This window comes from Leptopilina boulardi, unplaced genomic scaffold (assembly GCF_019393585.1).
Source record: "Leptopilina boulardi isolate dan_hultmark-lab unplaced genomic scaffold, ZJU_Lbou_2.1 LbouV2_368, whole genome shotgun sequence".
Lineage (NCBI taxonomy): Eukaryota > Metazoa > Arthropoda > Insecta > Hymenoptera > Figitidae > Leptopilina > Leptopilina boulardi.
Window position 1 is genome coordinate 2,873,665 of NW_026137938.1, and position 27,457 is coordinate 2,901,121.

At 25.5% G+C, this 27,457-nt stretch overlaps 2 protein-coding genes across 14 annotated transcripts; one reads left to right on the forward strand and one right to left on the reverse strand.

The window, feature by feature from the left end:
* The first annotated feature begins 238 nt into the window (after window positions 1-238).
* Window positions 239-27,248, forward strand: LOC127287379 (protein CBFA2T2). 13 transcript variants are annotated; one of them, XM_051314267.1, is made up of 12 exons: window positions 893-1,481; window positions 1,596-1,959; window positions 3,555-3,689; window positions 4,589-4,730; window positions 4,864-4,981; window positions 10,853-11,244; window positions 20,494-20,954; window positions 21,649-21,795; window positions 23,716-23,957; window positions 25,393-25,985; window positions 26,055-26,335; window positions 26,416-27,248. In XM_051314267.1, exons 6-12 carry the CDS (start codon window positions 10,869-10,871, stop codon window positions 26,671-26,673), a joined length of 2,358 nt encoding a protein of 785 aa, XP_051170224.1. In that variant the 5' UTR covers window positions 893-1,481; window positions 1,596-1,959; window positions 3,555-3,689; window positions 4,589-4,730; window positions 4,864-4,981; window positions 10,853-10,868; the 3' UTR covers window positions 26,674-27,248. The 13 variants fall into 13 exon arrangements, with proteins under 13 accessions (XP_051170231.1, XP_051170222.1, XP_051170224.1 ...); XM_051314266.1 differs by having other exon boundaries at window positions 1,625-1,959; XM_051314268.1 differs by having other exon boundaries at window positions 1,625-1,959; window positions 3,574-3,689.
* Window positions 16,149-19,625, reverse strand: LOC127287380 (putative ankyrin repeat protein RF_0381). Its single transcript, XM_051314278.1, has 3 exons — window positions 19,460-19,625; window positions 19,317-19,387; window positions 16,149-18,894 (listed from the first exon to the last, which is right to left on the reverse strand). Exon 3 carries the CDS (start codon window positions 18,838-18,840, stop codon window positions 16,723-16,725), a length of 2,118 nt encoding a protein of 705 aa, XP_051170235.1. The 5' UTR covers window positions 18,841-18,894; window positions 19,317-19,387; window positions 19,460-19,625; the 3' UTR covers window positions 16,149-16,722.
* Window positions 27,249-27,457: the final 209 nt, after the last annotated feature.

A 27,457-nucleotide genomic window follows, 5' to 3' on the forward strand; every position in this document is an offset into this window, starting at 1 on the left:
TCATCATAGTAAAAACAATAATTTCATAAAATAAATTAGACTAATGAAATAAAATTAATATTAATTGAAAAAAAAATAAATAAGTTTTTCAAAATGAATGAAATAAATAATACCTATGATGTACTTCGGGGTATTGGATTTCTTCTACACACAAATATATGTGAATTTACGGCATTATTGCACTCCATCATCCGGTGGCCTGTCATCGACACGATTCTCTGCATTCGTTGAATATTGAGCTAGATTCTGTCAAACACGCGCGTGACTTTGATGCTGTCAGGATAATACAAAAAAAAAAAAAAAAAAAAAAAGTGTACGGCCTCTGTCCAAAATCCTGGTCACATCAACGTCGTTCACTTATGGTATTTATTATTCATTAATTTAACATTTTTTTTATTATCACTGCTTCTTTTTCTATTTTTTTTTTAAATCAAAAACATGCCTTTTAACCTTACTTTTTTGTTTGTTTATAAAGCAGTGTCTAATTCCCCAGTAACGTAGCTAAAACACCCCTTCACCCCCAACTCCACGATCGCAAGGGAGCTTGCGCAGTTTTAAATCTCTTTTTTTGCAAATTTCGATAATAATCAAAACTTTAAATGCAAATTATTTTTTACAAAGTGTCTAAACGTCCGGCTAGACGGACATCAAAAAACGTCTAAACGTCCATCTATATCCAGAATACTTTCGGGCATTTCCCCCCCTTCCACCAAGATTTTCTTAAAATATACATAGACGGACAAAATTATCAAAAATTATTTTGTCCGTCTAGTCGGACGAATAGACGCAGCATTATTTTTATTATTACTATATTAAAAAGAGGATAGATAAAAAATATATTATTTTTCCGGGGCCGCAAAATTTGAAACTACGTCACTCATTTTCATATTTGTGACGTTCCATGAGGAAAGGGACCTTAGCTGCAAAAAAATGAAAATTGAGTTTTTGATATCAGTCGATAGATCTTGAGTTGCTCTTTCAGATACAAAAGTTAAAAATTGTACTTTTCTATTTAGTTTTTTTGTTATAAAGCATTAATCATGACCATGTTAATCGCGTTCCAGCACGGACTACAGAAACCATCCCCACCACTTCTACACTAGTATACTTGTCGTAAGCGTGAGCTGTAGGAACGATGTAGTAGTAAGGTGGTGGGGCTGATTTTCGATGGAGGGTCTCAACCAATCAGGGACGCTCTACTTTAAATACCTTTTCTGGAAAATGCGTCTATTGCAGCTAAGGTCCCTTTCCTCATGGAACGTCACATTTAAAGCACAGATTTCCAACGGTTTTCAAGATGGCGTTTATAACAATTGTTGCCATAGTCTTCTTGGCCAAAGTAATTATAAAGAGTATATAATAAAAAGGTAATGAAGCATCTTTAATATAAAAGAGAATAATTTGATGTGAATTTAGATTATTAAAAGTTTTTAAATAAATTCTACCATGTTTGAGGATTTTACTTCATTGTCATCATTTTGGTAAGTTATGTATAATTAATTTTATTAACAATATTTTGAGAAAGATAATAATGTTGACACACTAATATGTAAATACGAAAAAAAAATGTTATATATACATATATATATATATAGATAATATTTGAGGGAAAAATTTTTTGAAGATATGAATGGAAAAGCAATTTCGTCTTGACGACGTGCGAGATAGCCAAATAGAGGCGCGAATCGTCTATTCGTGGATATTGTAAACGGGGTGTGTTTCTGACGTGTCGATATATTCTCAGGAAGAAAAGCTCTGCTGTTGAAGCTGAGAAATAGCTTGGCCCTCTCGTACCCCTCTACTTTCTCCTCTTGTGCTAGTTTAGCCTGTTGGTGTACACCCGCACCATTCTATATAACCATGTTTCCTACATATATTATCACTGCAAGGACAATCCATTGGCCCATATGGTGCAAAATCTCAAACCAACCAATGAGTCTTTCACCTGTATTCATATATGTAAGTAATTTACAAAAATTTTAATTCTATGAAAAATTTGCGCAAAAGTATTTTTGCAATTTTTTTTTGAAAAAAAAACATCGTTAATACATTAAATTATTTACTTTTTTTTTTTTAAACACTTGATTAATTTATTTCAAACGATTTATAATTAGAGGCTTCAATTTTAATTAATTTCTATGAAATTAATTTAATTGTTTTTTTGTAGATTTTTTTTTAAAAAAAAGGGAATTTTTTTTATTTTATAATTTTTAAAATGAATTAACGATGTTATTTTGCATGTTTTTTTTCTCTCTCTTATCAGTAGAACCCGGAAACAGAGAGGGCTACAAAGAGGGAGGAACCCTCCCCCTAAGCACCTCTGTGGTTCCTATCAAGTTCTGTTTTCCAACCAGAATTCAGTCGTCCGGCGATAGTCGTGCGAGCTTCATATATATATATATATACATACGTATGAATTTTTTTTCCAACCGCGAAATCGAAAAGACGTTTTTAGAGCTTTTAACAAAATTCTTAAATAATTTTTTTCAAAAAATTTTGTTTCAGTGAAAATTCTATTTTACTATATTCTAAATATTTGATGAAAATAAATAAAATTGTGAAATTCTAAATATATTTTATTATAAATATTTTTTAAATAATTATAAATGATTTTTTTTTTATATTTCAAAAATGATTCGTGAACGTGTGTTTTTTTAAAAAAAAAACAATTTTAAATTGCTTTGATGCGCAATTATTGGAGAAATTTGTGAGATCTTATTTAGATGAATTGGAGAACAACATTTTTATTTATTATTAATAAGAAGGTAAAAATTTTTATTTAAATTCAGATTTATTTTGTAATTTAATGAAATGTGAATTTAACAATTTTTTTCAGTTTTCAAAATTCTATAATTTGAATTTTTTTTTTTTAATTTATAATTATTATTTCGATTGTATTTTTTAATTAAATTTATTTTTTCTTTTAATATTTTTAAATTGTTGTTATTTAATAAAATAAATAATATTTATTAAACTAATAATTTACAATAAATGTAATATTTTACTATAGAATTTTATTACATTTTCAAATAATGAAACATTTTTTTTTTTAAATAATCGTTTCAATATCTCTGATTTATTACAGAGATACATAGTTAGATAGTCAATTAAAGATGAAGAGGGTACTAAACTGGTAGGGACCGGAAGTCACACGTGCTAAACGTATGTCAGACACGTGTGATTTCCGACCTCTTATTATTTGTTTCACATATATATATATATATATACTTAGTGTAAATTTGTTTCACAACACAAAAATTTTTTCAAAAAAGAAATAAAGAATATTTCTTCTAATTATGTTTTTGGGAAAATATTATTAAAATAAATTTTTTTTTTATGGTAATTAAATTATTGCGATTAGTTAATTGCGCAATTAGTTTATAATTAAAACTGTATAAATAACTAATTTATAAATTAGATAATGAATTTTTAATTTATAAATTTTTTATTTATTATTAAATATAGAAACTCTAAATTTTATATTCAAGAAAGAACTGATTTTTTTCTGTTTTACGCAAATTTTCTATTTTCACACTTGATTATTTTTCGTGCAGCTGCCGTATTCCGTTTCAGTAAATGGATGACGGTTTTGACTGAATAGAGTCATTGATTGTTTTTTACAAACCTCCATTGAAGATCGGAAGTGAGAATCGGCCAGGTGATATTATTAAGGGACCACATCAGAACAGGTGATAATTCACGGGGGCAGGAACTATATTTATATATATTTAAAGAAACCAAAGTATTTTAATATTTTATTCGTAGAGAGAAATTATAATTTACTTTGTTAATTTCTTCGCAGTAGATGAAAAATCGAAAAAAAATTTATTTTTGAAATGATAGTTCATATTTTTTTACGAAAAATTATGAATTATTAATTTGAAAATTGCTTTTCTTTTTCATGAATCTGAAAATTTCAAGTTTATTTCTATAAAGTGAAAGGTGTTATAGAATTTTCTTATATCGTGTTATTCATTTATGCAAAAGTATATAGATAACTTTACTAAACTAGACTTTTATCGTTTCTGTCGCGGTAACACGCGAGTTTTTTTTTTTTTTTTTTTTAAACTCGAAAAGTATATTCAAAGTTTGAGCAACTTGTATTAGTAATTCCATTATTATTTTTAACTATATTCTAATTTCAATGAATTATTTCTTTTATTAAATGTAAAAGGAAAAAAAATTCTTATAATTTATTTATTTAATAATAATTTTTCCCAAAAAAAAAAAAATGTTTCGGATATTTTTAAATTAAAAGTGAAAGTAATTTTTTTTTCTTTCATTAAATATTGATTTTTATAAAATTTGCCCGTAGCAAAATTTCTATAGCAGATTTTAAAAATTAATTTTGAAGATTAATTTCTTGAATTTTTATATTAAATTTATTTCTTTTCAATGATATAATAAACAAATTTTTTCGTTTTTCATTTATAAGAAAATCATTTCAAAAAACATAATTGGACAAAAAAAAAAAATATCCGAGAAATTTATAATTTAAAGTCGATTTAAAAATTATTATAGAATTAAATTTATAATTTTTTTTAATTAATAGGTATTCTTCTTTTTTTAACTAATTTTCATTTTGCAGATATTCAAAAATTTTTTTCCCCGTCCAATATATCCGATTGATTTTGCTCTCTGACTGATGATATTTCAAAATTAAAGTAAAATAATTGATTACAATAATATATAAGTATAGTCACAATGGAGAAATTCGTGATGAAAATCAGGTTAGTTTCGATCAGACAAATTATAGTTTCTTGTTTAATTTTTCCCAAATTGCAATATTATTGCTCAGAATTGATTTTTTAATGAATTTTTGTTATTATATATTTATTTTTTTTTTTTATCAAAAAAATTTAGATTGGATGTTAAATTTTGATCTTGTCTTCAATTTGGAAATTCAAAAAATATTTTTCGAGAGAAATTTGGAATATTCGAATATTTCCAGTGCAATATTGCTGATAACGAGTATTTTCAAGTAAGTAAAAAAAAAAAAAATTTTAATTGGAAAACCAGATGAGTCTATATAGATTTATGAAGACTTAGAGAGAGAGAGAGAGAAAATGTTTAATCACAAACGAATGGTATACGCTTTCTGGGGAACCGATTATTGGCGAATATCGTGCGAAGGGATGCAGCTGACGGGTTTTCGTATATGCTTAGCTCCTCATTCCACGTTTATACTTGGCTATATAGAAGATTCCAAGTTTCTGTGTACCCCATAGTCTGTCTGTCTGTCTGTCTTTTCCAACAAAATTTGTTCCACGTTCAGCCAGTGCGAAAACTGTTTTGCCCTTCTTCATTTTCCCACCATCTCTTTTCTCTCTTTTCTTCTTACCTGTCAAAATGAATGTTGCGCAAAGTGTCGACGCGCCTAATGCTTTTCCTTATTAACGCCGATCAGTTAAAATTTTTTTTTTTTTTTTTTTTTTGCTTATAATTTTTAGAAATTTCCAAGTCAATTTTCACTAATTGATTTTGTTTCATATTCAATTTTTTTTCTTATATAATTTTTAGAAATTTCCAAGTCAATTTTGCTTCATATATGAAGAAAAAAAAATTGTTTTTGCATTTTTCGATATAATCAGTAACAGTTTTTGACGTGGCAATTTGTTTTTTTTTTTTTTTTTTTTTTGATCGCATGTAGATACTTCAATACAGCTTTTTTTTTCTTTTTGTTTTTCACATATATACTCAATGTTCAATAAACATGGAAATGAAACGTCAGGAACTTTAACATGTAATAACTTGTCTCGCGAATTCGTCGTTTAATTCTGATTTGAATGTTCGTTTGGACATTGACATTTTAGAAAGAAAGTGATTAAAAAAAATAACTATTATTTTTTTTTTTTTTTTTTTAAGGTGGAGGAATTGGTGAAATTTCAATTCATCGAAATTAATGTTGTTAAAGGGGTGTCAATTTCTTTTTTTTCTGGGCATTTTATTTTGAATCTAAAATTATTGTGAATTATCAAAAATTAAAAAGAAAAAAAAATTTTTTTTGACTATTGAAAATTTTTGAAAATATTCCAATTTTTTAAAAAATCCATACGATTAATTGTTTAGAATCATGAAAAAAGCCGATAAAAAAATAAAAAAAAATTGTAGAAGTTGAAATTTTAAGGAATAATTGATGAAATTGAAATCAATTATAATTGCAATTTGATTTAGGGGTAACAATTTTTTTTTTTAGAAAATTTTTTTAGAATCTGAAATCATATTTTCAGTATGAAAAATAATTTTTAACAAATTTTGCATTTTTTTTTTTCAAAAATTTTATTTTTTAAAAAAATTGAATTTTTTTAAAATCCACACGATTGATTGTTCAGAATTTTATAAAAAGGGATATTAAAAAAATCAGCAATGAAAAATAATAAAAATTGTGATAGAAGTTTAAATTTCGAGTTTTAGTTTAAAAAAAATAGTTTATCAATTTCCGATATATTGCAGTTTTAAATACAAAATATTAACGGGGGAAAAAAAAATTGACAACCTGAAACAGCCTCAGTTTTGAAATTTCAACGATCCCTCTCCTTAATCAAGACTATTTTCTGAATTAAAAATATGTTTAGTTTTAAATTTATAATAAATTAAATTATTTTTGAATTTTTTTTAAATTGCAATTTTTGTTTTAATTTTCGTATTTGTCAATAAGTAGCTTTCATTATCGTTGTAAAATAGAAATCACATATTGTTGATAATTTGTATGTGTGTGCGTGCATCTCACTTAAAAGCAGTGCTTCATGGTGCGCGTGTTATACCGAAGTATTATATCGATTAACTGTTGGCAACAGAAGTGAGGCAGAGGAAAGCTTGTCGGGAGGGTTGGCGTGGCTTTGGCTTTCCTATATTATTAATCTCTCTCCTTTCTCTCTCTCTCTCTCTCTGGTGAACCTGCCATATATGCGTCTGTAGAGTCAGTCAGGTGTTGCAGGCAGCTTCTGTGCTTCAAAGAGAATCAAGAGTCCCGGTAGAGACTCTATTCTGTTTGCCTACCTGACTACACCGGCGGTCATACCTGCCAAGTACCTGTACTCTCCACATCATGACGTTTGCAAAATTATATTATTTCTATAAAGGAATATTTTTTTTTTTTTTTATGGATTCAAATACATATATATTTCTTTTTTATTAGATTCTCATATTTATGACATTGGCTGTATAATTCATGTATCAGATATACTTATTTCTCTTCCTCTATATCGTCCAACATTGACGGACCATCTGCACGATAAGCGCACCTGCGTACTCTATTCAATATTTTCATAGGCAAAAAAAAAAAACCCCCGAGTATCGATCCATCGATGATTTTCATTAAAACAGAGGAATGTTAATTTAAAACGACTTTTTTTCCTACCTTAAAGTCAATCCAATGTTTGAAGATAAAAAATTGGAATTAATTTGTAATTGATGAAATTTTTTTTTTTTTTTTTTTGTTTTACCATATATAGAATTTGTGGAAGGTGGTGACAAATTTGGATAATCGTGTTCTCGATATGACGTTGACAGCTTTGGAACCACGCGCTTATCGGTCAGCTCGATTAGCGCCTGCGAATGAAATCAGTATTATACAAATGAAAATTGAATTTTATAATTCTATTAGTGAAAATTTATTATTTATTCAATTAGTATTTATTTACTATTTATTCTCGATTTATTTCAATTAGGAAATCTTCCAAGTAATTCGAAAAAAGGGAAAATTTTAATTTGCGGAACAAAGAAAGGATGGAAGTTGAATTTTTTTTTTTCCATTATTAGAATGATGTGAGATTTCGGTTTTTTATTCAACGGGTCCAGTCACACATGACAGTGCAATAGACTGCATTTTTTGTAATGAAAACCAAGCTAAATGTACTGGTACTAGTCAGTATACGGTAGACATCTGGTCTGTCTCTCGCTTGGTTGTTCTAATATTGGAAATTTCAGTACGCCTCCGCCACAACCTCTTCTCCAAGTACCGTACCATGTGCGGGACATATGTATAAACATAAGCCAGTCTGCCTCGGCACCAGCAAAACGTTTCCTTTAAAACGTGACGGCGATCGATCTACGATTATTCGCTGCAGCCATTTCGAAAAAAAAAATGAAAATAATAATAATTTTTGCCCCTCTCTCACAGATTTGTTCGAACATCTTTTTTTTTCATCAATTTTTCTATATCTTCAAATTTAATAAATTTCTCAATTATCAAAATTTTATAATAATTATTATAATAATAATATTATCATTATTGTCATTGACATTGATACCATTTTTTAGAATTTCTTCTTCACTTTCAAAATTCCTAATTATTCTTTTTTTTTATAGGCATAATTTTTTTTTATATTAAAAATTAGAGATAAAAAGAAACATTAATTTTATTGTTGAGAAATAAAAAAAATCAAAATTTGAGGGGCTACTGTTTTGATGAGTCGACACGCCTAAAGCGAGTAATTTTTATAAATATATCAGAATATATCCCGTCTGGATTCTGACATTACAAGCATGTGCTTTCAAACGCACGTGGAGCGTTCTCTGAATCAAACGTCATTCAGAAAATTTAATTCAAGGATAAGACCCCGGAGGCACTTTTTATAAAAAAAAAAAATAATAATTCTATATTAATACTATTCTCAAGTTTTTATTTTTTTTTTTTAAACTTTTGACATTTTCTAAAACAAATTCTATATTTAAATTTGAAATTAAATAAAAAAAATTAGAAATATTCTGAGTAAATTATACAAAAAGTATAAAATTAAAAAGATAATTAAAATAATATAAATTGCTAAAATTATTAAAAAAAAAAAACTAATTTTAATTTTTTTTTTCAGGAGAAATTAAAGGGAAATTTTCACACTAAAATATCGAAGAGTTTTGTCGACTTTTAGGAGAATTGTAAATGTGTTATACTTTTCGACTTTTCGTCGTGTACTGTTGCCTGGCGAATGTTATAGTCGTCTCAGTACCACTTCCTTTTCTTATATGTGTGTAGCTTAACTTTTCTAATTACAAGAAGAAAATTTAAGACTCTTGGCAGTTAACTCTTGTTTTCTTTCTTTTTTTCTTCTTCTCCATGCGGAAAAATGTGCGCAAAATTATTTTTGTGTGACTCATTTTTTCTTCATTTCTTTTGAATTTTCCTATAATTACAAAAAAAATTTTTATTTTATTTTTCGTGAAAATTAGATAATTAATAATGTATAATTTACAGAAAGTTGAACAAGAGAAAAAAAAAATTATTAGGATATTCGTATTAAAGGGAATTATTTTTCTTCATTAAAAATATATATTTTTAATTAACTAGAGGCTCTATAGAACATCTATTATTTTTTTTTTCTTTTCATAAGGCTTTATACTCTCGAGAGTTTTTTGAACGAATCGAAAAATAAAAACATTTGTGTGCGCTAGAGGTATTATCGTGCTCTTGACATATGGAACTTTCTCATCGCTGTATACTTTCTTCTTGTTCATATAAAGCTAGCCATTTATGGCTTTTGTCATATGGCACATTCTCATCACTCTACATTTATGAAATTGATTATTTATTTATAACAATATTTTTAGCTTAAAGGTCTGCATTTCTTATATTTGAAAAAAAAAAAATTTCTTTTCATCGCTTATTGAAAAAAAAAAATATTTTCCTGGTCGTAAAATTAAAAAAAAAAAAAACAACTTTTTCAAATAAATTTGAATTATTACATGTGTAATAATATTTTAACAGTACTGTTTTTATAAAAAAAAAAAAAACAATTTATTTTATTAAAAATATCTGAATTTAAATTACAGTAACTAATATATTTTCACGGTAAAATTTGTTCGCGAAAGCTTCAGATTTCCTGCAGAAGCACGTTTATAATTTTCAGAAGCTGTACGCCTGTTTACCTAACTAAGCATCTTATATAGAATGATAAGTGTTTACTTTCTATAATTGAATATGCCGATAAAAGAATAAATTTTTATTTTCAATATTAAAATATATTTATTATTTAAAAATGTATATATTTAAGAAATTGGAATTAATTCAATTTATACATTTCAAGGAAAGAAAAAGAATTTTTGTTTTTTTTTTAATTGAAAATTACGTTGAAAGGTGCATTTGTCAGTTGCTTAATTTGGCTTTTCTTCTAATTTTGCCTTTCTGCTTGAAATATACTATTTTTATTCTGTTTCGTCTCCAGTAACTTGAGATAGAACAGAAACAGGCTACAATAATCAATGCACGTGACTACTATACTACTGTCGACTTGAGCGTGTATAGAGAACAGACGGTGCATTCGCGTAATGTCATGTCATTTCACCACCTGTCCACAACTTAATTGTTAAACGTTATATATATATGTTTATAAATTAACTAAAAAAATTATAATTATATTTAAAAAAAAAAATTTTTTTTACTATAGAAATTATTTTTTTTTAATTGAAAATTATTAAATGTCAATTTTAATGACAAAGAATGAATTCACGTCATGTGTAATTAAGCTCTCTCTCTCTCTCTCTCTCAGCTCTCGCGGGTTCGTAAAACTAATGGGAAGTGTTCTGTTAAAATAGCAATCGGTATGCATGACCAGAGTAAGAAATTCAAAGCACGTAGACGAAATATGTGGCTTTCACCGGGGGAAATGGAATCAATCAAATTCGAGTTGTGCGCATCGCACGTCTCCTCGTTGTATATTCTTTCTCGTATATCGTTCCTCGGTAGTAATGCAATTTAGATGAGATATACATTAGATTCATGTTTATATATATATATTCTCTAGAATTCGAAATAATCATCATAAATAAAAATTTAATTTTTAATTTAATAATTTTTTTTTGATAAATTTGAAAAAAAAGATAAAATTATAAATAAGGGTTTTTTTTTTTATTCTAGGTAGGGTCCAGTGAGCATGAAAGTGGAAAGTGGAGTGGCGACGAGTACAGCCCTTCAGAAGATCAAGGTGAAAGAAGAAAAGGAAGAATGCAGTGGCTTTCAACAGCAAACAGGGGCATCTATGTCAACGGCAACTACGACCGTCACAACCATAACGATCACAACACACTCAAATGCCAACAGCATCTCAGCAAACAACAACAACAACACCATCACCAACACTACCTCGAGCTTAGGTTCTACTTCAAGTCTGCCAATCGTAACTCCTTCAATGACAACACTTGTACAACCAACCTCTGTAACTCGTCAGCCACCCGTCCTTAAATCGAATCTCAACAACAATAATTCAGAACAATTTTTCATTGATCTTGATGTTAAAGCAAAAACGAAGGGTGAGTTTTTATTTTCAATAATTACCTATAGCATTTCAAAATTTTAATCAGATAATTTAAATCACAAAATTATATACCGAGGAGAATTATTCATCAAATATCTAAAAATATTAGAAATTATTTTCCCTTTTTTTCAAATTTAAAATCAAAAAAAAAAAAAAAATCTCAAAGAAATTCGATTAAAAATTTTTTTTTTATAATCGAATTTAAAATTAATATTAAAATTTTTTTTAATAAAAATATTAGATTAAAATTTTTTATTCTGTATAAATATTAATTAATTTTATAATTTCAATTCAATCGAAACTACTACTCTAATGAAAAATTTCAATTTATCCAAAATTTGATAATTAAATTTTTTTTCAATAACCTAAATTAAAATCAAATTTTCATTGATTGAAAAATTTTTTTAATAAAAAATTTTATAATTTCAATCCAAATAAAAACTACTAGTCTAATGAAAAATTTCAATTTATCTAAAATTTCATAATTAAATTTTTTTTTCAATAATCTAAATTAAAATATAATTTTCATTGATTTAAGAATTTTTTAAATATTTCAATTTATCAAAAATTTGATAATTAAATTTTTTTCAATAATCTAAATTAAAATCTAATTTTCATTGATTTAAAAATTTTTTTAATAAAAATATTAGATTAAAATTTGTTATTCTGTAAATATTAATTAATTTTATAATTTCAATCGAATCGAAACTACTACTATAATGAAAAATGTCAATTTATCCAAATTTGTTAATTAAATTTTTTTTCAATAATCTAAATTAATATTCAAATTTTTTTTAATAAAAATATTAGATTAAAATTTGTTACTCTGTAAATATTAATTAATTTTATAATTTCAATCCAAATAAAAACTACTAGTCTAATGAAAAATTTCAATTTATCCAAAATTTGATAATTAAATTTTTTTTCAAATAATCTAAATTAAAATCTAATTTTCATTGATTTAAAAATTTACTGATAAAAATATCGTTTATTTGAAAACTTGTACTTTAATATAAAAATATTTTATTGATTAATAATTCGGTTAATTGACAGAAATAAAAAAATTAATTTTATGAAAAAAAAAACAAATAAAAAATTACAAAATCCTCCTCGGAATTATTGAGATTTTAAATTAGAAATCAATAAATAATTTAAATCAAGAAATTAATTAAAGAAACAAAAAGGAGTTTTTCTGTACTTTAAACTATAGGTATATATAATATTCTAGTTGGAGAATTTAGATGATGGTACCCGTATATGGGATGTTGAGTGGGTGTGCGTTTCGCTAAAACCGTATACACATTTGGACCCCGAATAGGTTATTATCTGAGCCCGCAGCTACTTTGGTTCAAACAAAAACCGCTCACATTCGGACTCGTTGGCCCCAGAGTCTTAATTCCTTTTTTTTTCAACACTTCCGGCGCGACAATTCTCGCACTTTCGTGTAATATTTTCTTAAATGCGAAAAAATGGAGGCAATTTATGGTCGCATATAATTTTTTGAAACTCAATTATTGAAATAAGGGAGATTCTCCTTTTTTTTTGATGAGAAATTCTTTTGTGTCGAGCGTTTGCTGACACATACACAGAGAATGTGTTGGAAAAGCTCTTATATGGATTCTAGTCAGGCAGGTTGATGAGAGGAGAGACCATAGACTGGTTGCTGGTGTGTTGCCTGGTCCAGATGCGATAAGGCACGTCCAACACTTCCAACGGGATTCTGTTCATGGCTGATATCATATCCGAAATTCTCGAGAGCTGGCGGCAAAGCGTATTTTGCGATAGACTCCCAAGAGTTGTGTGACACGCTTACGAGATGAAAATCTCGCTTATCCATTTTTTGCAGGTTTTACTAAGGAAAATCATTTTCTTTCCTGTAAGAAAATTTTTTCTAAAATGATTGGAATAGAAATGAAAAATTAAAAAAAAAAAATGTAAAAGAAAAATTGAAGAGTTAGAGAGATGTGTATATATATATAGATTATAGGATTGTGGGTGGAGAAAGGTTGGAACTGAGAAGGGATCGCGATCAAAGCCATCTGTTGCATTGTCCCGGCAATTAGGAGGCGACAGCTGAGTTCCACCGTACTTACTTTCTGCAGTGATTCTCAAATCGATGGACCAAGTGTGGTTTATGGATTCTCTTTTGCTCAAAGCATTGTTGCAAAGAGAAAGAGAGAGAGAGAGAGAGAGAGAGATTGGTTGAAGTAAACGAGTCAACGTCCTGTGACAAGGATAAACCACGTAATCTCCCACGTTCTTATATATGACAAAATGCAACGATGCGAGACATTATCGAGAGTTGAGGACTGCTGCAACGAGTAACATCTGGTTGAAGGGATAGCAGCATCAGCTTCCAGCTACTACCTACCGTCACCTCGCAGAATCCTTTAAATGTGTCACTAACTTTTCGAAAGAAACGAAATGACCTCATTTTTTAAAATTAAGTGAAGGGTTCGGTGAAATTTCAACTCATCGAAATTAATAATATTGTTAAAGGGTGTCAATTTTTTTTTCTGTCATTATTTTGGATCTAAAATTAATGTGAATTATCAAAATTAAAAAAAAAAAATTTTTTTTAACTATTTTCAAAATTTTATTTTTTGACAATATTAAAAATTTTTAAAATCCCAATAATTGATTGTTCAGAATCATGAAAAAAATCTACAAAAAAAATTACCGATAAAAATTAATAATAATTGTATAAGAAGTTAAATTTTTTAGGAATAATTGAAACCAAAGATAATAGAACCTGAAATCATATTTCACTATGAAAAATGAATTTATTTTTAATTGCTCAAATTTTGCATTATTTTTTTTTTTATTTTTCAAAAATTGAATTTTTTCAAAATCCATATAATTGATTGTTTCGAATCTTAAAAAGAGTAATAAAAAAATCATCAATGAAAAATAATAAAAATTGTAACAGAAGTTTAAATTTTTAGTTTTTGAAAATTTCGAGTTTTATTTTAAAAATTATTAATAAATTAATTGTTTATCAATTTCCCATAGTATATTAGTTTTTAATACTTAACTGACTTTTTCCGATTTCTTTTCAAAAATACGACTTTTTTCGACTTATTTTAATAAAATGCGACTTTTTCGACTTTTTTTTTACAAAATTTTTGAACAAAATACGTTCCTTTTTTTTAGTATAAAATGCAGATCTTCTTCAGATCTTGTTTATTTCGATTATTTAACCAATTTTTAACTTAAAAAAAATTCTTCACTAAATTAATTATTTTTAATAATTTTAATGGAATATATCACAAATTCAATTATTTTAAATTATTTTTCAATTAAAATTTTTATGAAATTTAATAATTGTTTATAATGAAAAAAAAAAAAAAATAACAAAATAAAATTACCAATAAATTCTAATATCTAATAAATTCTTCATCAACAGAAATTTTTAGAAATTTCTCTTATTATAATAATTATTGTGTGAAAATTAACACAATCTTTTGATATTCAATTATTTTCCAAAATTTCAATTGAAATTCAATTATTTACAAAATTTTCAATTAAAAATCTTTTAAAATTGAATTATTTTCCAAAATTTCAATTCAAAATAATTTATTTACAAAATTTTCAATTCAAAATCTTTTAAAATTCAAATATTTTCAAAAATTTCAATTCAAAATCAAATAAAATTCAATTATTTTCAAAAATTTCAATCCAAAATCAACTAAAATTCAATTCAAAATTAATCATTATAAAAATTTTCAATTAAAAATCAACTAAAATTAAATTATTATCTAAAATTTTAATTGAAATTCAATTATTTTCAAAAATTTCAATCCAAAATTAACTAAAATTCAATTATTTTCAAAATTTTCAATTCAAAATCAACTAAAATTCAATTATTCTCAAAAATTTCAATTCAAAATTAATTATTATCAATATTTTCAATCTAAAATTAAATTATTATCCAAAATTTCAATTGAAATTCAATTATTTTCAAAAATTTCAATTTAAAAGCTTTTAAAATTTACCATGTAAAATTGTTTGAAATTTAATAATTTCAATTATAACTCTCTCCTGAAATTCAATTATCTTTAACTATTTTTATAATATTATTCGAAAATTCAACTATTTGAAACCATTTTTCAATTAAAAATAAATTTTTCAAGTTTTCAAATTATTGTATTTTTGTCCGAAATTTCTAATAAATTGTTTAGTGAAAACATCAAAAATTTTTAATTAAAAATCACTTGAATTTCAAAAATCTCAATTATAAATCGTTGTTAATTCAAGTAATTTTACAAAATTTTATCTAAAATTATTTGATAAATTATTTTTAATTCTGCGTAAAATTTAATTATTGTCTGAAAATTAACAAAATCTTTTGAAATTCAATTATTTCTAAAAATTTCAACTTTTATAACTCTTACAAAATTATTATTATTTAAAAAAAAAAAATTTATTTAAAAATCTGTAAAACTTTTTTTTGTTAAAATAAAAAAAAATCGACTTTTTCGACTATTTTTTTTTTTTTTTTGAACATAAATCGACTAAAACGACTTTTTTTGTGCCTTTAAGTCGATCCGAGGCCTGACTTAATATTAACTGGAAAAAAATTGACAATCTGAAACAGCCTCAATTTTGAAAGGTTGAAATTTCAGCGTCCCCTCAATTGACGAGAAAATATATATATATATAATATATATTTTTTTGTTTTCAATTATCATATTTAATTAGTCATTATTTTTGCATTTCAATAATGGAATTATTGAAAGGGTACCCGCAGAAAGTGGGTACCATGATAATATATTGATCAATTTGCTTCGAATGAAAAACAAAATAGATAACAATGCCAAAAAAAAGTAATTTATTTAATTCTTTACGCAAAAAGAAAAAAAATTTATAAAACAGAGGTGGAGGAATTAAAAAAGCACATTTCTATTTCATTAAGCAATATATTTTGTAAATCAGTTTCAAAAATCAATTTTGGTTTTCTATAAACATTTTTCTCCATTATAGGAATTTTTCAAAATACATATATATAATACATTTCAAGAAATAAAAAATAGATTTTGAAAGACATAAAACCAAATATTGAGGATGTGCGCCTGCTTTTGCCATATAACATAAATAATTTGATTATTGGCATTTCTATTCTGCCATATATATATTCCATTTATTTTGCAACGCACAAGGCCAGAGGCATTTCGCGAATAGAATACTAGCAAGACAAGGAGATGACACGACCATAATTGCATGTTATTCGCTGTATACGACCCTATATGAGTATAGGAGGGAGGCTTTTGTACTATTCTCACCAACACATTCATTAAATCATAAATAAACCTTGACTTTCTAAATATAATATTTACAATAAAATTTTAATCCACATTATAATGAATCAAATAATTACATAAAATCATAAAATTTAAATAATTATTATGCTTGAATTAAATTAATTTATTTTACAATAATTATATTATTGTACCAAAAAAAAAATTGACTAGAATTAACAATTTTTTTTCCCTTCATATACAGCTTTATACATATTATTTAAATCAACTGTACTTAAATATTGTGAAATTTCCAAAAATAATTCTTCAGGTAATTCAATTTTCACTAATTTTCTAAATGATTCTATACTATTGTCATGAAGAATTCTTTTTTTTTCACCATATAACATACGATTGAGAAAAAATGTTCCAATTTCAGGAAAATCATTTAAATAATCCTCTCGTTTTGCATAATCCATTAATTCTTCATTTCTCGAATATTCAACTAATGTTAAACTACTCGCCGATAAAACATCAAGAAATGTTATTTTATCACATATTTGAAAATCTTTTGCTTTTAAAATTTCACGACGACAAATATTATAATATGGTTTGACAAACCAATTTTTATACAATACAACCATTTGACGATGCATATTTCTTCGTGTTGCTGACAATATTGCAATTTCTTTTGTAAATAATTTAGCAACTATTATTTTATGTTCTAAACATTCATATGCCCCTTTACCACAATCAAATTCTCTATTAATATTGCTAAGATTTATTTTTGAATTATCACTTTGACGATAACGTAAAAGTTCACCTTGACGCAATGCAATTTCAACGATATTGTAAATTTTATTTATAATATAATAATATGCAGTATTACCAGTATTATCACTAATATTAACATTAATTCGTGAATTTAATAAATAATCAATAGTGTGATAATATTTTTTACGTTTAATGATAAAATGAAGAATTGTTTCATTATGCGAACCTGATTTCCAATTTGGATTAATTCCATGATCAAAAAATAATTGCAATAATTCATTACTTATATCTGAGCTAAGAAGAAGCATATAATGAAGTGGTAATAATGAATTTTTCCATTTTGTAAATATATCAACATTATTTTTCACGAGACATTTTATTATTGATTCATTACATTTTTTAGTTATTGCCAAATTTAATAATGATTCATCGGCAATTTTTAATGATGCTCCTTTATTTATTAAAAATTGCAATAATAACAAATTATTTTTTTCTATTGCATGTAAAATTGGATTTGATGAATAACAACATTTTTCATTAATATCACATCCGTTGTCGAGTAATATTTCTATAATTTCAATATTATTCATTTGAATAGCAAAATGAATTGGATAATAATTATTTAATTTATAATTTATTGTTACTTCTTTTTTTAAAATCATATTTAAAATTTTTATATTTCCTATTTTTATTGCTAAAAATAATGGTGTCCATGAATATAATATTTTTGTTGAATTATTATTTTCTAAATTATCAATATCCCAAAATTCTTTTTTATCCAATGAGATATTATAATTTAAAAGTAATTCAACGATAATATCCATTTCTTGTGAAATTGCAACAAAAAGTGCTGGTTTATTAAATATTTCATTTAATTGTCCTCCATTATTTAAAAATAATTCAATAATTTTATCATTTTTATTTTCAATTGCAATATCGGCAATACTTTTTTTATTAACTAAATTTGAATTTATATTTGCCCCTGCATTAATAAGAATTTGAACAATTTTTATATTATTTCTTTCAACAGCAATGCGTAATGGCGTTTTACCTAATTTTGATTGACATTCTAAATTTGGTTTTTTTGATAATAAAAATTTTATAATATCTTTATATCCATAATAAGATGCCATATGAAGTAAAGTAAAACCAGCTTCTAAATGTTGATAATTAATATCTATTTCAGAATTAAGAAATTTTTTTAACATTTTATGAAATTCTAATAATAAATAAAATTCCGGATAAATATGATTATTATGAATAGAATTTAGTGTACATTTTTGAAATAATTGTTCAATTTCTATATAATCTTGATGATGCGATGTAGATTGAATTTCTTCATCATTATATTTATGAATTGGTAAAATTTCTCTAGTTATAAAATCATAAATATCTAATTCACCATTTTTCATTGCATAAGTCATTAAATTTTTTATCATTATCAATGATTCCTCAGAATCTTTTGATATATATTGAATTAGAATTTTGAAATTTTCCAAATCTTGATTTTTTATAGCATTATATAAATTATCCATTAATTGAGTATTTATTAATGGTATATACTTTGAATTTAATATCATTGTTTTTAATTGATAATTTTGATCCTATTGTTAAATCCTTTGGTATATTTTTACCTAAAATAATTATTTAAACGTTAATTTTGTAATAATTAAATAACAAACGTAAATTTATTGACTTATGAAAATTAATATATACAATAAAAGTGGTACACTGAAAAAAAATTTTTTTTTTGATTCAAATACTCGAGTTATTATCAAATAAATATTTATTAGAATTAAATAATTTTTATTTAAATTAAAGAAACTGTATTTTGAACCAATAAATTTTGTATATTTGAAAGAAATTGACTTAAATAATAATTATTTGATACAAATAAATATTTATTTGATAATAGTCAAGTAATCGAATATTTAAATCAAAATTTTTTTTTTCAGTGTAAGGTTATGTTTCAATAAAGAAATTATTTTTTTTACCACTTATTGTACTTTTAGTGTATTATTGAAAATATAAAAAAAAAATTTGTTAAATTACTTACATTTTTTGTAGAAAGTTTATCATTTTTTTTTTTATAATAATAATGATGATCACTTTTTCAACTCCAAAATTCTGTAATATAAATTTATTCTGTCGTTAATTTAATATAAAATTTTTTTTACATTTCGAAAGTAAAATTTATACCTATTAAAATTATCCTTATTATTATTATTTTTTTTTAAAAATATATTTACACTTTTGTTTTAAATGTTTATTATGAATTTCTTATTTAAATTGATTGACATTTCACTATGACTAACTTGTCGACTGGCGTTGCTTGGCGTCATGTACGTGTACACGTCGTCTACAAATTTGTCTGCTATAGTACAGAAGGTAAAATGCGCAGAATCACATACCCACCATATTAAAAGATTCAAATTTAAGTGATTTTTTTTAATCAAAAATAAAAATTTCATTCAATTTTATGCAAATATTATAAATTTAGGGGAAAAAAAAAAATTTACATAACTTTTCTAGAAATAAATAAAGAAAATTTTTTTTTCCAAAATTATATTCTTTTTTAAAATTAAAAATTTATTTTACATTAAAAATTAATTAATTAATAATTAATTAATTTTTAATGTAAAATAAATTTTTTTTTATAACATCCAAATAAAAATTTCATTCAATTTTATGCAAATATATAAATTTAGGGGGAAAAAAAAAATTTACATAACTTTTCTATAAATAAGTAAAGAAATTTTTTTTTCCAAAATTATATTTCAAAAATAGATTCTTTTCTAAAATTAAAAATTTATTTTATAAAATCCAAATAAAAATTTCATTCAATTTTATGCAAATATTATAAATTTAGGGGAAAAAAAAAAATTACATAACTTTTCTAGCAATAAATAAAGAAATTTTTTTTTTTCCAAAATTATATTCTTTTTTAAAATTAAAAATTTATTTTACATTAAAAATTAATTAATTAATAATTAATTAATTTTTAATGTAAAATAAATTTTTTTTTTATAACATCCAAATAAAAATTTCATTCAATTTTATGCAAATATATAAATTTAGGGGAAAAAAAAGAAATTTACATAACTATTCTATAAATAAAGTAAAGAAATTTTTTTTCCAAAATTATATTACAAAAATAGATTCTTTTTTAAAATTAAAAATTTATTTTACATGAAAAATTAATTATTTAATCATTAATTAATTTTTGTTTTCAGTTACATCAAATTTATCAAGAGAAAAATTATCAACTGCTGCCATCAGAGATGAAAGTAATTTTGATTCTGGAAATGAACCATCAAATGCTCAAAAATCGCATCATACCAAAAATAATAATAATAATAATATTAATAATAATAATAATAATAATAGTAATAATAATAATAATAATAATATTCGATCGGAAAATAAAGTTAATTCAAGATCATCGGATAACGATAGTCCTTTATCATCATCGCAAACACTTCAAATTGAAAAAGATGAAGCATCATCAAAATTGGAAGAAATTGTCAACAATAATTGTGAAGGAAATGTAAAATCTAATGCATCAAAATCAATTTCAACGATTTTTTCTGGACACAGTAAATTGAGACGACTTCTTGGTACTTTGGTTCATTTTGCAATGGATATATCACCTGATACTGGAGATACTGTTAGAAGTCTTGTTATTGGGTTATTGGTAATTTTTTTTCTTTCTTTATTATTACGAAAAAAAAATTCTTTCTTTTTTTGTTTTGTTTTTTAAAAATTATAATTTTTCGATTATAAATTGAAATTTGTTTTTTCAAAATCGGATTATATTTTAAAAAAAGAAATTTTTTATAATATTAAACGTTAGAGGTAAAAAGTTTATGTTTAATTTAGAATGCATTTTCTTTTTTTTGCGAACGATATTTGAAAACAAAATATAGAGAAATATATATAAAGTTTAATAGAGTTTTAAATTTTCTGTGCCTATCATCGCACACGTATATATATATATATCATATTTCTCTTTGTTAGTGCGGTTATGAAGCTTTAAAATTGCAATTTTGTGCAAAGTACTATACTGATTCTCAATTTTGTCAAATTGCATATATATATATATATATATAAACATTTTGGTACAATGGCAACATCAAAATCCTTTTTGTGTACACTATTAAATAGAAAAAGAGACTTTTATTTTTATCGTCAAGCATTTACGAGTAAATTGTTTTGTTTTACGAGATACATTTTTCCTGACAAAAAAGTTTTTTTTTTTTTCTTTTATTTCTAATTTGTTTTAATATAGCCTTTTAATTTTTAATATAATAATTAGAATCATTTTGTTTATAAAAAAAAAATCTGTAAATGTGATATTTTTTCATAAAAAAAAAAATTTTTCTTTTTAGAATGGTGCAATGTCAGCTGAGGATTTTCATTCTGCTTTACAAGAAGCTACAAATTTTCCTCTCAGAGGATTTGTACTTCCGTACCTGAAACACACATTGCCTTCTTTACAGAGGGATTTAAATGCAGCCGCGAGAATTAATAATCAGGTGATTTTGAAATTTTCACTATGATAAATGTTTTCAATTCTCAATAAATTTCTCAATTTTGAAATTTTATTATACGAGAGAGAGATAGAGAACGAGGGAGATGAAAAAATAATATAAAATTTATAAACGTAACAAAATATAAGAAATATTGATTCACTAAAATTTTGTGTGTGAAATCCTCGTCATCGTAAATCGTGGTGGTGCTTTAGTTTATTTCTCATGAAGAACAACAAAACTCACCACAGAGTTGCGTAAATTTATATCGTTATAGACGAAACAAGAGAACAAAGTAAAATCAACAGAACATTTCTAACCAGCAGATGCCAGTTTTGTTTTAATTTCCCAGGCAGATGTGATCACCAGTTTGCCAAAACTTATTCGTTTCTGTTTGATTACGCGGCAATATTTTACAATGATTTATTTTTCTTTTTTTTTTTACTTCAAATTTTTTATTTTACTATTGAGAATTCTTAGCTTTTTTTTTATTATTGAAATATATAAGAAAAATGTTTCATTTATATAAATACAAATTTTATGGTTGATAGTAGATTGAATATTGATTGGCTAATTTAATCTCGGGTTATTCTCATGTCACCATAAATCCACATTTGTTAACTAAGGCCCTTGTATATTGAATGAAAACACATTTCTGTTTCACCAAATCTCTCCTGTTTCGATTACTTCTAATCCATTCAATTTTGCCTAAGCAAATTAATTTATTTCTTTATTTAGAATTTTTGATAAAAAAAAAAAAAATCCATATTTTTTTCTGTGCAAAAATTTGCAATGATATATGAGAGATTTTCTTGGCGAAGAGATACATGGTTGCTGGGGAAAAGAAAAATGTCGTTTCGTTTCTTTTTATTTCCTCTCTCACTCTCTCTCTCTCTCGTAGCGGGTGCACACAATGCTGAAATAGCAAGGAAGTGCCGAGAGTTATATATTTCTCGGCCGAAGAACCTCCAGCTGTTGCCTGTCTCGGAGGAGAGTCGAAAGCTGCTAGGTAACGAATTGCAAATTAATAGTGAGCATTTACATTTTCCACATCACCCCCCCCCCACCTCTTTTGCTCGCACACCTACACAATTCAAATCGACCTCCATCAGGAAACTGGCGGATGCCACTTTGTTAAAGGATGCACCAGCTTTCAATGACGAATATTGAAATATATATATATATATATATATATATATATATATATAATATTTACATTTACATTGAAAAATAATTAATTTTTTCCCCAATTTTTATTTTTAAAATGACAAAACAATTTTTAATCAAAAATATCTGAATGTTTGGAAAATTTTTTCTTTATTGTATTTTAAATCAATTTTCTTGAAAAAATATTTCTCTAATTTTTCTTTTATTATTTTAAAATGTTTTTATAAATTCAATTTTAGTTAAATAAAAAAAAAAAGATTAAAAAATTTTTTGTTTTTTAAATAAAAATTTGTTTTATGACATTGAATCGACAATAATATTTAATTGCCAAGTTGTGTCTGGGATCAATATTCAATTAGAAACGATAAATCGTATCCTGTCGGAGCAAAGTGGCAAAAGCACCTCGCAAAATACAAGTAAAATATAAGGAAGGGACGATAAAGGAAGAAGTGAAAATTAACCATCTGGTGCAAAGGACTTTCACGTAAGGCACAACCGACAAGTGTTGAAGTTGTGCCACCCAGTTTGGGGGGAGGGCAAAAAAGAGAGAGAGAGAAAAAAAAAGAATGACGAAACTCATAAGATTAAGAAAATACTTAACTTCCCCTTTGTAAGATTGATTCTCACAATTTTCATAATCGAGAAAAAATTCTTTACCTTTTTTAAAAATCAAAAATTTTCTATAAAAATATTTATTTTGTAATAATAATAATAATAATAATAATAATTTTTTTTTTCTAATTAATATTTAATTTTCAGTCGTGTGTTCAATATTTACGTGCCAATGAATCGGCAGTTTTGGAAGCTGTTGGCTTAACTCCTTCAGGAGAATCGGTGGAACTTTTTGGTGAAAATGTTGGAAATGGAAATACAAGTGTTCCTGTACAATATGGATTACGTTCCAATTCAAATCCAAATGTTGCTGGTACTCCACATTCAAATAGTGTTCATCATTATTCAGGAACGTCACATTCAACTAAACGACGAGCTTCAGATACACCGTAAGTCACTTTTAATTAAATTTCATTAAACAGACTTTTTTTTTTTATTTTTATTCACTTAAATATTTATTAAATTAAAAAAGAAAAAAATTGGAAATTTTTTTCAATTTTTTTTTCTCACAAAAGAAAAAATTATTTTATTACCAAAGAGAGTAGTAAATAGTAAATTATATGAAAGTTTTTGAAACTTTTTCCTGAAAAATTTGTTCACAAAAAGTATTATAGTAATGATATAAGAGTGTTCTGTTCTTTAAAAAAAAAAAAAAAGAAAAAAAAAATTTTGAAAGAAAAAAATTATTCTTTTTAAATTAATAAATAAACTATATAGAGAAAAAAAATGTTGATCTTTTAAAAAAGTCTTTGCAAAAATCTCAGAGAGAAAATATAATATCTGTCAGTTCCATTCTTTCAACCTAGAATCGCGTGATTCTGTATTTGACAATTGTATTTTTTTCCACAAAGATCTACAAATTCTCTTATTAAATATTTATCAAAAATGTTTTTTTTTTCCTCTATTTTCAATTTTTCTTTTTGAAAATTCAAAAAAAAAAAAAGAAATTTTGTTTTCTGATGAAAGCGAATTATCGATTTTTTTAGCGTTAAATATTTTTATATTATATATATTATTTAGTAGTAGGGCTGTTGGCCAAGATTTTTCTAAGCTGAGCAGTTTGTGGTTTGGCAAATACACTCTGTACAAGTGTTCGCACAGGTGCATATGGTGTCCGTTGTTACATGAGTTATTGCAACGTGCGGCAAAACTCTTATACCGTTGAAAATTTACGAGCGAAGCGATTTTATAGTTCCACGCCAAATATGTACCGCGGAATCTATCGCAAAATTTACCCTCCTGTGTCCCTTTGATTCAAAAAAAAAAACAAAACAAAAAAAAAAAAAACAATCTAAATATTCTTGTTATTGTTATAAGAATTTTTTTTTAAATTTTTTATTTAAAAAAAAAGTAACATTTTCAGAAGAAAAAAAAAATTTTCCAGAGAAAATTAAAAAAAAAAAAATTCTATTTATATTGAAAATAAATGGCAATTTGAAAAGTGAAATATAATTGCATACGAAATAAACTGTGTTTTCGATCAGAAAATCTGCTAAGCGAATAGAAGTCCTTTCTCTCTCTCTCTCTCTCTCTCTCTGTCGATGCGTCTGTTACTGACGTTTCCGTATATCAACTCACACACCTTTTCACCACATCCTCGATATAGGAAACTTGCCTCGAGTACCCATCGGCACCCAGCTAATATACAACGCTATAATCCCACACATCGCTTGAATTCACGTTTTCCAAACTAAACGTAAACCCATCTTGCACCTGTGTCTATTCTTTATGTTCCCTTTTCGCACACTTGTGATTCTGTTAATTTTCCAATTCGTTTTTTTAAAATATTTTTTACGACGATTAAAATTTGAAAATTTTTTTTAGTTACTATGAAAATGGAACAATTGACGATGGTCCAATTTATGGGAAACGATCATCAAATCACTGGAGTAATCATCATCATCATCATCATCAGCAGCAACAGCAAGATTCCTCTTATTGTTGGTATCAACCATTACATTCGGCTGGTGGTTCAATTCAAGGACATCAGCATTCACATGGATCGAGTATTTTGCCAAATCTTGTGCAAATTAATCAATTGTCAACATTTGCTGGGACACATTTGCCACATCAACAACAACCACCACCACCACCACCACAGTCATCATCAATTAGTCATAATAATACAAGTGGTCAAAATGGATCGAGTCTCGATGATGTATGGAAGAATATTTACGTTATGCTTGGCTGTATATCGAGTATGGTTGATAAAACAAAACAAGCATTAACAATACTTCAACGAAGAGGATGCACAAGTCCTGCAACACCATCAACAACAAATGTTCAAAATGGAAATTCAACAAATGGCGCTGAAAATGATAATCGCGATGGAAATATTAAACGATTGTATGGTGAAAATGTTGCACAAACAATACGTGCAACTGAGGATAAAGTTGCTGAAGTTCAAAGAAGAGCTGGTAAAATATTTTTTTTTATTCTTTTGAAAAAAAATTCGAAACGTAAAAATATATATTTTTTAATTATAGAAGAAGCTGTTCATGAAGTAAAAAGAGCAGCAGTTGCAGAAATTCAACGAGCTGTAGCTGTTGCCGTTGCTGAATCACGTGTAACGGAAAGATATCGATTTTTTGATTCGCCTTTAACACAAAGAGGAGTATTACGTCAAAGTCCTTTTGTACGTGTTGCAAATCAAACTGCAAACACTGCTGAAACATCGAGAACTGCCAATACTCCAAATTCAAGATGCACAGCTTCTTTAACAACTGACGATGAAAAAGATCCTCATCTCACAAGAATAATAGGATCTGTAAGAATAAACATTTTTTTTTTTTTTTTTTTATTTAAATTTAACGAAAATTGATTTTTCTTTTTTTTCTATTGATCAAGGGCTGCTGGAATTGTGGTCGACAAGCACTAGAGACATGTGGTGGTTGTGGAGTTGCCAGATATTGTGGATCATTTTGTCAGCATCGTGATTGGGAGGCCGGTGGTCATCATGCAAATTGTAATGGTCTATCACGAGATTTACGTCGATCATCATCGCAAAGTCCACCGCGACTTGATCCCAATAGTGGAAATGAAACTGACAGTAAAAATAATTCAACTGTCACTGCATCAATTTCCATTAGTTCAAAATCAAAGTGATATATAATTTAAAAAAAAAAAAAATCCATTTTCAATCTCTCAAATAAAATATTCATTATATTGAGACAAAATGTAAGTAAATTAGCTTCGTTTATAGATATAATTAGTTCAAACTATTATGTTATATATATATATATAATTAATATTTAAAAAGTTATTTAATATAAAAACTCAAATATCCTAGTCAATTCATCTAGATTTATAAAATCTATTCTATATGGACTTGTCGATTATTAAAAATCAAAAAATTAATATCCAAATATAATAATTCTAGTCACCGGAATGAATTTAGAAAAAAACAAAAATTGTTCTATAAAATATTTGTTTCATAATTATTATGAAACCAATTTTTTTTTTTGAAAGAAGAATCTTTTTATATATTCGAATATTTAGGAATCTTTGCTCAACTCTACTTACAATTTAGATTAAAATAAAAATGTAATATTCCCTAAAACTAATGTTTTTCGTTACCAAAAAATATGCTTCTCAATACGTGTTTCTCTATGTATAGAATTAAATGAGAAATTTGTATAAAATAAAACCACTAAGTCCATTAAATATAGTATTTAAATTTACCTTTCATCTGTTTTATTTACTTTTTTTTTTTTTTTTTTTTATTTTTCAGTTATAATTTTAAATTTCACGCCAAAAAAAAGAGCTTCCTTTCTGATTGGTTGATAAAATTCCGGAAATAAACAACAGAGACGGCGCAGAGTAGCAAATAACCCTACCTAAACGCTACTGCGCTTGCGCTACGACAACTCTCTTATAGGTCGAAAAAAGC

Coding starts and splice junctions, on each gene's coding strand:
- LOC127287379 (XM_051314265.1), top strand. Junction 11,245..20,493: donor TGTTAAAGCAAAAACGAAGG/GTGAGTTTTTAT, acceptor TTTTGTTTTCAG/TTACATCAAATTTATCAAGA. Junction 26,336..26,415: donor TCACAAGAATAATAGGATCT/GTAAGAATAAAC, acceptor CTATTGATCAAG/GGCTGCTGGAATTGTGGTCG.
- LOC127287380 (XM_051314278.1), bottom strand. CDS start 18,840: ATGATATTAAATTCAAAGTATATACCATTAATAAATACTCAATTAATG.